The sequence below is a fragment of the Xenopus tropicalis genome, chromosome 6 (genome assembly GCF_000004195.4).
Source record: "Xenopus tropicalis strain Nigerian chromosome 6, UCB_Xtro_10.0, whole genome shotgun sequence".
Lineage (NCBI taxonomy): Eukaryota > Metazoa > Chordata > Amphibia > Anura > Pipidae > Xenopus > Xenopus tropicalis.
This window is the reverse complement of record NC_030682.2, coordinates 104,547,915-104,559,719: the sequence shown is the minus strand read 5'-3', so window position 1 is coordinate 104,559,719 and position 11,805 is coordinate 104,547,915. Positions and strand designations below refer to the sequence as shown.

At 38.4% G+C, this 11,805-nt stretch overlaps 1 protein-coding gene across 3 annotated transcripts in view; it reads right to left on the bottom strand.

Moving 5' to 3' along the window:
- Window positions 1-6,118: 6,118 nt before the first annotated feature.
- Window positions 6,119-11,805, bottom strand: part of ankrd12 (ankyrin repeat domain 12) — a 65,404-nt gene continuing 59,717 nt past the window's right edge. For 2 of the 3 annotated variants that reach the window (XM_031903242.1, XM_031903243.1), the window contains 4 exons: window positions 9,802-9,900; window positions 8,893-9,036; window positions 7,937-8,032; window positions 6,119-7,545 (listed from right to left, as the gene is read on the bottom strand). In XM_031903242.1, the coding sequence (XP_031759102.1) occupies window positions 7,360-7,545; window positions 7,937-8,032; window positions 8,893-9,036; window positions 9,802-9,900 (525 nt within the window). In that variant the 3' untranslated portion in view covers window positions 6,119-7,359. 3 annotated transcript variants of the gene reach the window in all.

The window sequence follows — 11,805 nt, the reverse complement described above, 5'->3', positions numbered from 1 at the left end:
CAAAATTTACAGATACAGGTATGGGACCTGCTATCCAGAATGCCTGGGACCTGAGGTTTGCCAGATAAGGGATCTTTTTGTACTTTGAATCTCTATACTATAATTCTGCTAATTTGGAGCTTTTTGGATAACAGATTTCTAGTAATGAATCCCATCTGTAATAAAAAAGCCAGTTTTACTAATACAGGTATGGGATCCCTTATCCGGAAACCCATTATCCAGAAAGCTCAGAATTACTGAAAGCCTGTGTCCCATAGACTCCATTATAAGCAAATAATTCTTTTAAAAATTATTTCCTTTTTCTCTGTAATTATAAAACCGTACCTTGTACTTGGTCCTAACTAGTATATAATTAATTCTTATTGGAGGCCAAAGAAGCCTATTGGGTTTATTCAATATTTATATGATTTTTAGCAGACTTAAGTTATGGAGATCCAAATTATGGAAAGATCCCTTATCCGGAAAACCCCAGGTCCTGAGCATTCTGGATAACTGGTTCCATACCTGTATAGGTAGCATGATGGTTCATTTATTAGCAGTACTGACTTGTAGCTCTGGGGGTTTGAGTACAGTTTTGCTGTGGGCACTATCTACAGCCACTTTGTATGGTTTCTCTGCATCAGTTTCCTCTTACACCCCAAGAATATATAGGTATGTTTACTGGCTCCTGTTAAAAAACTGGCCATAGTGTGTTTTGAATGAATTTAATAGGGAGCTTAAATTGCGAGATCTTGCAATACAGTCTTATCTGTGGAGAAAACTGCAGGGTCAAGGCCAAGTCTAAATTGGCCATTTAGATGTTAGGTTTAAAGTACTTTTCTTCTATCATAAAAGTTTCCTAGAGTTGGCCACACGTGTTAATATTTGCTCTTCTGGAATAGTTTGTCAGTTGAATAGCTGTCACTTGGAGCCAGTAGATGAGAATTAAGGTGGCCATACACGTTCTGATTTTAGTCTTCTTCCAACGAACATTCGGATAGAGATTGTAAGTTTAAATGTGACAATCTAAAACTAACATTCAGACTGAAATTGTAGGATAAAGCCCTAAAAATAACAAATCGGAGGATGTTCTAAACGTGATATAATTGGCAGACACCAATCATATGAAAGTTATGTCCGGGAAATGCATTGTAGGTCCCCCAAGTATATAATCAGATACACAATACATGTGCTGATTTTACTGTAATCTGACTGAAATTTTCTAATGAACTAAATGACCAATTGTCTTGGTACACAGTCCAAAAATTGTTCAAAGTATTTTTGTACGATTATATTGGTGCATGTATGGCCATCATAGCCCCTGGGACTGTCCTGAATAAACACATACATTGATATATATGGTCCCTGTGCAGAAGCTATAGTGTACTGAACATTTATATAATGTTGAAAATATATACAGGTATAGGACCCATTATCCAGAATGCTCGGGACCAAGGGTATTCCGGATAAGGGGTCTTTCCGTAATTTGGATCTCAATGCCTTAAGTCTACTAAAAAATCAATAAAACATTAATTAAACCCAATAGGATTGTTTTGCATCCAATAAGGATTAATTATATCTTAGTTGGAATCAATTACAAGGTTCTGTTTTATTTCTACATAGAAAAAGGAAATCAGTTTTAAAATTCTGAATTATTTGCTTAAAATTGAGTCTATGGAAGACGGGCATTCCGTAATTCGTAGCTTTCTGGATAACGGGTTTCCGGATAAGGGGTCAGATACCTGTACATAATACACAAGAGCCATGAATATCATGTACATTTTATTGTTATCAAAAGTGTTTAGTGATATCATCTATTGTTATAATTGGTGCTTAGTGATGTCATTTTTGCCACATGACTCACTGAAACTTGTGTATTATAATAAATAATGTACCCCCTGTTATAAAATATAAGTCACCTGTATAAAAGCCTCATGCCTTTATATGGTCATGGAATTCCTCAATGACTTAAAATATCCTTGTATTTTACAATAGGGGGTACATTATTCACTATAAAATAGTTTAATTGGTCGCATAGAGTAATATATATGTAAGTGTGTGTAAAATGAAATACATTTGTTGCTGTTTTACTGAGCATGCTCACCTTTGCAAGACCAAGTTTGCTCAAGTGCAAATGAAGAACTGGGGTTAAAGGTCAAGAAAACAGCCAACTGGGAGGAGCTCATTTAGGAAAACATGTGATTAGCAAAGCTCCAGGGCATCCCTGATGGTTCACTTGTTTGCAAAATGGACACAAAGGTTAACAACGACTCCTTTCTTTCACTTGCAGGAGACAAAAGCTAGAAGAAGAGGTTTGCTGTAATGGTGAGCATTGAACATTGTAGAATTCTTATAGCTTGTGTTTCTGAGGGGGTGCAGTGCAACTTGCTCTGGGACATTTTGTTAATAATAAAATCATTATAAGGATATTTCTGTTGTAAACAATTGCCCACAGGTAAAGTACATGGGGCAGTTTGATAGCTGACCAATCACAGGGCGCTCTGTAGGCAATGCAGTAGCTGTGCCAGGGATGTGGTGTTATTGCTATGGGGAAACCAAGTGTATTATTGTCATTATGTAGTGGGATATAAAACAAAAGGGTATTAGCACTAATTATTTAAACTTTTCTGATGTTATCTTTTCCTGATCCAATGCTTGCCATTATTTCTGTTGATTAACTTCAGGCAAAGGTTAAGCCGCAAAGCCCGACATATTTTGCTAAATATCTGGGACTTCTCAAAAAGAAAACAATGTTTGCCTTAAAATGTATGTTGTGGATAGTTCTTCAGATGCCCACCTTTTATAGAAAGATAAACAAGGTTTTTATATAACAGCAATGATTTCTTTAAGACCAGGGGTTTTTAAACTCTATTGGCTCATGCCCCATTAGATGCTGAATATTTTCTTGACCCTGCCACCCCCAAACCCCCATTGTTACAGAAGGAAACAAGCACACATATCAACTTAATTAAATGCTTTGGGCAAATATGCCCAAGAAAAGGAATACAAATATTTGAGGGGTTTATGTAATAAAAGGCACTACATTTGCTCAGGGGCAGTAACCCAGCAAGTACTATTTACTGGTTATCTGTTTAAAAGCAAACTTCTTATTACATATGGGGGATTGTGTTTTTACGCGCTGCTGAAATGCAGGTGGGTTGCAAGAGGAATAAAATACAAGTTAAAGGTAGCACAAAAGTCATGGTATTGGAGAGAAGAAATATTCTGGCACTGACAGGGCTAATAAAAGAACGCCTGACTGATGGAAGTTTATGAGAGGATGCCACAAAGCCAGTATGTGGATTAACAAACAGGGAGTGAATTAGATGAAAGCCCCAGCAGTGGTGATATTAATGCATTTGAATGTGAGAAGAGCCTGATTTGCACATAATTCACACAAAACAGAAGAAAAAGAGGGGAGCACTCACCAGGATAGCCTGCTACAATAAGTTGTTCCGTGCTACCACGCTTATACGCCGCCCCCGATAGGGCCAAAATTGCAAAAAGGAGTTTATAGAAAAGCGGAGAACAGGAGAACTTAAAAATAAAAACATATATTTATTTCATACACCCACTAGGGGTAATGTTTCATGAAACAATGAAACATTACCCCTAGTGGGTGTTCTTTATGTTTTTATATATACAGGGTTTTTTTTCCTCATGTGAGTTTTTTTCTGTATTTCTCTGCACTTTAGGGGTTAATGGCAGATTGCCAATTGAGAATGGGTGTATTTTCTATCTATTTAAACAAATGAAGGGGGGTCACAATTTGGGCTTCTGAGGAAGTGGTATAACCACGAAACACGTTAAGCCAGGAGGTGAATATGCTCTGTCTTGTTTTTAATTGATGAAATAAATATGTTTTTATTTTTAAGTTCTCCTGTGCTCCGCTTTTCTATAAACTCCTTTTTACATAATTCACACAGACAGAATGTGGGGTGACCCAGTCATTTTTTTTTTTTTTTAGGAAAAACTGATATGCCATACCATAAATCCTAATTAGAGAATGCTCTGTTTGATTTTTGGCCCCAGCTACTGCTTATAGTTCTTGATATTCTTTTACCTTTTTCCTTCCTTTTGGATTTTTCATTTTTGTACCAATTTTCCTCTTCTTTCCAGTCTCCTCCATCTATACTTTTCTCTTATGTTCTTTTTTTCTGAACATTCCTGATCTAATGCTTACCATTTTATTTGTTGAACTTCAGACAGGCAAAGGTTAAGCCCCCAAGCCCCACATATCTTGCTACATATCTGGGACTTATTAAAAAGAAAACAGCAAGGCTGTTATATTTGAGGGGGTTATGTAATAAAAGGCACTACAAAATGTATATTGTGGATAGTTCTTCAGATGCCCACTGTTTATAGAAAGATAAACAAGGTTTTTTATTTACTGTAACAGCAATCATTTATTTTAGACCAGGGGTTTTTAGACTCTGTTGGCTCATGCCCCATTAGATGCTGAATATTTTCTCGACCCTGCCACCCCCAAGCCATAGCATTGTTACAGAAGGAAACAAGCAAGCAAATCAACAGCCTAATTAAATGCTTTGGACAAATATATCCTGATATAAGTACAGTTTCTCCTCGTGTTTTACCCTACCCCCACAACCCCAATACCATCTTCTATGCCATTTTATTTCTCTTGTGCTCCATCCATTTTATCAGGTCTTCCTTTTATTTTGCTGTCTCGAGATCCCCTTTATCTATTTAGCTACTATTATCTCTTCTCTTCTTTCTTATGCACTGCTGTTATACCCTGTTCTCTCTTTTCTTGTGTTTCCCTGTTCTTGTCTCTGCAGGCTCCCCTTATCCCCTTGGCTCCTTTATCCATGTACCCCAAGCTCCGCACAGCAGTTCTGCTCTTTAGTTTTTATATCTAGCCTTTTGATTTGAAACCTTTTATCGGCCATAATTTAATAGATACACTCCCTTGCCTTTACTGCAGCAGAGGGCCTTTTAAATGGTTTTGACTACTATAGCTTGCAGCTTTCCTTTATTTCTCTTTCTGTCTCTAGCCTGCCCTGCACTTACAATATGAATATGTAACATGCATGGTGCTTCCTTCCCTGTGCTGGAATACTTTACGGTGACTGAACAAGATTCACCTCCAACACAGCAGTTATGCACATGAACCTACATCAGGCACATTGGGACATGACTGCAAGCCCATATGGTAACTATTACTATTATATGATAATCAGTTTGCTCAAAATTAACTTTCTCTTAAGGAGACATATAGGATAAACAAAACAATAACTCTTCTCTTGTAGGCAATTATGAATATATGGTGCTGGTTGCACATTGATCTAAATATTAATACTGCCTTTAGACATGGCCCCTTTATTGGAGCTCCTTGTAGATCCTCTCAGGTCTCTGTTTTAAATGATGGGTGGGTGTGTCCTCACAGTCCCTGCCAGAAGCACAGTAAGAGAGGGATAGCCAATCACAGCCCTGCAGTCACTCAAGCAAAGACAGACTTCAATTTCCTATCAGGTCAGCCTAGCTGCTGATTGGTTCCTGTCCTACAGTGTAGTGTGCTGAGTGCCGCTGGCCCATTGTACTCATTTAGATGAGTAGCACAGTATTGTTTTGTACACAATATGTCCCCTTTAAAGGAGAAGGAAAGGTAAAAACTAAGTAAGCTTTATCAGAAAGGTCTATATAAATACAAAAAAAGAGACAAGAAATTCTGTGTTTCTTTTTGACAGCGTTTCTGTGTAAACATGTTCTTAGGTATCAGACTTCCTTTCTCAGAAAAATCCTTCATTCCTGGGGCCAGAGTCTGCCCAGTTCTCTCCTGCTCCCCCATAAGAATTCATAAAACTCACTCCCCCACCCATAGGAATGTGTAATCTGAGCTAAACTGCAGCAGGAAGCTATGAAGACCAAGCTAAAATGGCAGCTGCAATCTTAAACAAATGGAGGGAGCTTCTAGGCCTGTTCACTCAGGTATGGTAAAGTTTTTTGCAGAATAAATATATTGTTCTAGGTGACACTAATGTGGCAAATCTATTGGCAGTAAAATGCCAAAATGACATTTCTTCTCCTTTAATGTATAAACGTCAAACTTATGCAGCAGGTGGAAAGGCTTGTATAACCAACGTTGCCAAGAACAAAACCACAAAACACATTTACTTTCTGAACATGACCAATAAAATTTATTAAACAATATATTTACAGAACTATATACAAACTTTAAGTAAATATTAAAATAGACCATTTACATTTTTAGAATTTCATTCAAAGGCGGCTTTTTAAAAATAGGCCAACTTGAGTCCAATGTCTAACAAGTATCTTTCCTTTTTTTTCTTTTTTTTTTTTCCAAAGGTTTAAACAAAAAAATAATCTGCATGAAGTTTTATCGGCAGCAGGCTAAAATTAAATTCCTTTTGGGGTCTTTAACCCTCCTAGTGCCATTGGACACTGTAGCATGATGCATGCTCCTGGTGGCACTCAGAGGGTTAAACAAATGTTAATATAGTCACTGTAGTAAAAGAGTGGAGCATGCAATACCTTGTAGTCGGACTTTTCCGGGTTCTGATCATGCTGTACTTGCAACACTGACACATACATCACTTTACAAATAAAAACAAAAGACAACTTTGGTCCATTAAAACATCCGACGTAAAACAGTTTACACATAAAATATCTAGGATTTGTACAATTTCAACAATTACTTACAATACTATGTACAAATGCACATTTTATATATAAAATAAGTTATTTTAAAATAAGACAATATTACATCTGTTCAAAGTACATGCGGAGTTCTTCCAACAATGTAAAGGGTTTAGAGCACTTTCGTTTTCAGAGCATTAGTCTTTTTACAGTATCTCCTTGTGGACAGGCAAGTCTTGTTGGAGAGCAGGGGTAGCATTTCCATTGCGCTTCTGTAGATTCCTGTGGCACTGGGTGTGGTAGAAGCAATGAAGCTCTTTAACAGGACATATGCCATATGCTGGCGTGCAAAACACTGCAAGGACCACTAAGAGCTGGGGGTTAATGTGCAACTTAATTGTGCATCTTGAAGTTAACTCTGTTTGTACCCGTTCTTGTGCAGCTTCCTGCGCTGCAGATGAGCCCATAGAAGCGCAATGTACAGGGATCAGGCAACTTAATAGCACAATTTTTGTGCTATTAAAAAAAAAAAAGGCCTTGTATAAATGATAGAAATTCCTGCATCTGCACATGCAAGGGTTTGGGTTGCTAAAAGACCTGAAGGCTGTGTGCTCTGTAACTCGCTTGACCTTCCCACATCCTTAGAGAAACAGTGCTTATGTTCGGAAGAGGCATGGCCTCCCTAAATTGCAGTAGATGATCCAACTTCTGCAGCCTTGCTTACTGAGGAAGTCTTTTAAACAGCTGCAGAATGTGACTTTGTCATATAGGTGTCAGTTCAAAATCATCATTGACTTCCACTAAGGGGACAGAGAATTCTTGAATTTCGTATATGCTGACAGATTTGTATGTGGCGGGATCAAGTTCCTGGAGTTTGAGCTGCCACTCCAATCTCTGAACTGCGTTTAGCGCTGCCGCCTCGTGCTGTTGTCTCATGAGAAGGCATGTCTGAAAACAAAAAAAGGCATTCGTAAGGTAGGATATGACTTTATATCTATAACATTTTATTTCATTAGAATCTGTTTCTTTATCAGTGACACGAAAGTACTATCCATAAACAGAAACGGGGGAAGTGTCCTTTTATAGTGTATTAATTCAATACTTTTCTAAAACTTCATTTAACCCCATTCATAATTCATTGATTTGTACTGTATTCTGCCTATTCTTTTAGTTATAAAACTCCATATTTTGTCAATATAAACAGGTAATAGAAAATTACTTTTTTCCCAATCACTCCTTTCTCTCTTCCCATAATTTAAGAAATGAATGTAATTTTTACATTTCATTTCAAACAGCACTGAAATATCACAGGTATAAAAATACACACAGATAAACTTACTTTGAGTTTATCAAATTTTTCATCAACATCTTGCAACCAAGACATGAACTGCCTTGCATTAAAACGATCTCGTACAGATGCTTTACCATCTTCTGTCTGTACAGAAGGAAACAAAACCAGGATTATAGCAGAAACAACATTTGCAAATGAACACTAGATAAAACTGGTCGGTGGAAGCCAATAGTACATCTGAGCATGGTAAAATTACTTTTTGCTTGGCAGATTGGATTTTGTAGGCTTTCACCACAATTTTTGATGGTCAATGGTTGTTTTCACCTACCCTCCAAAAATATAAAAATATTTAATACTTAAATGATATATGGAAAAGAAAGCTCAGTCCTTACTAAAAATAGAAAGTAGGGCAGTGGCAGCATACCGTGTTGGCAATATTCCTCTCTCTCCTAGTCACCATCTGATATTTAGCAATGAGAAATGCACTGCCTAAAGTACCTGTAGCAGTGATAGACAGATAGGTCACTGCTCAAACAACTCGCCTGAGCATTTCGGAATGAAAGATTGCCTCTAAGGGCTATGACAGACAGGGAGATTAATCACCTCACAACAAACCTCCCTTGTCCTTACATTCTTGCCGGTGAGATGGCATTTCGGGGAGATTAGTCGCCCGCGACAAGGAAGGTTTGTCGCACGGCGACTAATCTCCCCGTCTGTCACAGCACTAAGTGTGGTTACGGCACAGCGATTCCCACACAGTAGCAGAAATCAAGGTGTTTGGACCACAGCCGTTTTCTACCTGATGGCTGTGTAGTGGAACACCCCATTTGCCTTGGAGCAGAGGAAGTATGTTTAGAATCTCAAGGACTTTTGATGTAGGTTCAGCCCATGAAAATTATAGGTGGTTATGGCTGACACAGACAGTATGATGTTCTACACATGGACATGTTATATATAACCAGTGGTTCTTTTACTTCTGTAAAAATATATCCGCCCCAACTTACCTGAGACTCTTGTGGAACATTATACACCTCTGCATCCAGCAACACTGTGCATGCACTGAATGGAAGAGACTGGTTGGCCAGGGTTCTTGCTGCTCTGTAATGGACACGTAAAACTTCCTGCTCATTAGACACAATGAGCTTCTCCTAATTGGACAAAGAAAAACAAATAAAAAAAAAAAAACAGCACATGGTTTAAGCAAATGTACTTTCATGATAGCGGGGGAGTGCAGCAACATAAAACAGGTTCTTTTCTGTAAGGATGAAATTTATGCCTATCTGCATATGGAGGACTGGTACATTTAAATAGCAGGAGAGTTTCTTTTACACTCCCACACCAATAATATTTGCCTTTTGTTTAGGGATGCACTGAATCCAGGATTCGGTTCGGTATTCAGGCATGTGACTTTTTGTCATGTAAACACAGAAGTTTAGGATTCGGGTTCGGTATTGGACCAAATCCTTTAAAAAGGATTCAGGGTTTCGGCAGAATCCAAAAAAGTGGATTTGGTGCATCCCTGCTTTGTTGTCCCAGTGCTTTGAGACTTTAAAGTAAAGGGTCGGTAACATCAAAAATGTAAAGAGTTTTGTGTGTATTTGTAAGGCACTATTCAGCCATTTCTGGAAATACAAAATATATCCCCCTACTTGTAGGAATGTATTACAATTTTTACTGACATACTTTTGCCCAATCTATCCATCCCTATCTGACTACATATCTATATATCCCTATCTGACTACTGTCTGTCTGTCTGTCTGTCTATCTCTCTCTCTCTTTGCCTGCCTACCTATCTCTCTATCTTTGCCTATCTGTCTGCAGTTATGAGAGGTATCCAGCTGGTTAATACAATGACTACAGAGGCAGTACACCTTGGATAGAATGAAAGAAGATACATTGTTTGAAACGGTTACCCTTTCAATGCTGTGCTGTAGCCGAAGTTTCATTCTTACAACCTCTTGCTGTCGAAAGAGCTCTTTCAGTGGTTCTGAGAGAGATGGAGGAGGTGTAATCTGGAAAAAACAGTATAACTCATTGATAACATTTCCCAAACTTTAATTTAGACTTTAAAAATACGTGCAGTGTTTAGTAAAAGAGAGAAAAGTTGCAAATAAAAAATCACAGCATATTGTAACAGCATGCATCAAAGTTGCTTTGTACAGCAAAGCAAAGTTGAAGTCTATGGATGCAAATGCTGTGTGCTCCTGTGATCACTTACAACATACATTGGTATGCATGAAAAATGTAAGTTCACTGCACTCATGTTGAAAAAGTAGGGATTTAGTACAACATAAAACCAAAACCTATAGATATTTCTACTAAAACTGGGCAAAATGCATTTTCAACAGATGTGCTGTATGTATGTATATATATATGTGTATATATATAATAAACCTTAGTCAAATCTGGCTCACTACAGCTCGGTTATACAGAAATTCAACAAAAGCATTTCTATTTGTCACAAATAACAGCAAAGCCTGATAGGCCAGCTGTGTTATGAGAAAGGATGGAACAAGAGACAGTCACAATAAATACATCACCCATGCAGTATCACAATATGATTTATATATATGTAAATCTTGTAGAGATATTACAATCAAGTGTCAAGGTTTAAAGGAACAGTAACACCAAAAAATGAAAGTGTTTTTTAAAGTAATTAAAATATAATGTACAGTTGTCCTGCGCTGGTAAAACTGGTAAGTTTGCAACAGAAATGCTACTATAGTTTATACTGTATAAATGAGCTGCTATGTCAACACGGGGGCAGCCATTGAAGCTGGGAAAAAGGAGAAAAGGCACAGGCACATAGCAGATAACAGATAAGCTTTGTAGAATATAAGGGCTCTGGCACACAGGGAGATTAGTCGCCCGCGACAAAACTCCCTGTTCGCGGGCGACTAATCTCCCCGAGTTGCCTTCCCCTGCCATCCCACCGGCGACAATGTAAGTCGCCGGTGGGATGGCACATGCAGCAGCGCGGGAAATCGACGAAAAAGACTTGCGAGGCTTTTTCGTTGATTTGCGCAAAATCGCGCCGCCGCGTGTGCCATGCCACCGGCGACTTACATTGTCGACGGTGGGATGGCAGGGGAAGGCAACTCGGGGAGATTAGTCGCCCGCGAACAGGGAGTTTTGTCGCGGGCGACTAATTTCCCCGTGTGCCAGAGCCCTAATGGGGTTTTATCTGTTATCTGCTAAGTAACCTGTGCCTTTTCTCCTGTAAATGGCTGCCCCCGTTGCTACACAGAAGCTTTATTATATAAACTATAGTAGTCTTTTTAAGGAAAACACACCAGTTGTACCAGTACAGGGCAGCATTACATTATATAGTAATTACTTTTATACACTTTCATTTTTTGGTGTTACTGTCCCTTTAAGTCTTTGATAAAACCTTCACAGTCCTATAGGAATTTTTGATTGTAGATAAGTGCACCACTTTCCTAGGTATTTCTGATAACACTGCAAATGAGAGCTGTAGACAGGAACCATTCTGTGGTTGGAATGTTGCAAAAGGTGGTGCCTGTCTCTGGTGCACACGAAAGACACAGAGGACAAATGTGTTCTATGGCAACACTCTAGGCCGGCAGCAATCTGCTTCCCAAACTAAACATAGACACTTTATTCAGTGCACAATCACAAGGTAACATTGATATTAAGCATCTCCACACCTATACCTGTAGTTATGCTCAGCTATGTTGGAACTGAACCCTCTTGTGGTCTCCTACAGAATATTGGGGAAATGGCTGAAAAACCATCTGAAACTAGTGAACAGTTGTACTGCAGCTATTAAAGGAGAACTTAAGCACATAAAAGAATAAGGCACTAGCCCTCCCATTTCAAAAACTTATGTACATATATCCTTGGGATCTTCTCTGCAGCGGAAGAAAAAAACGGCATTAAAATAGATATATATGTTT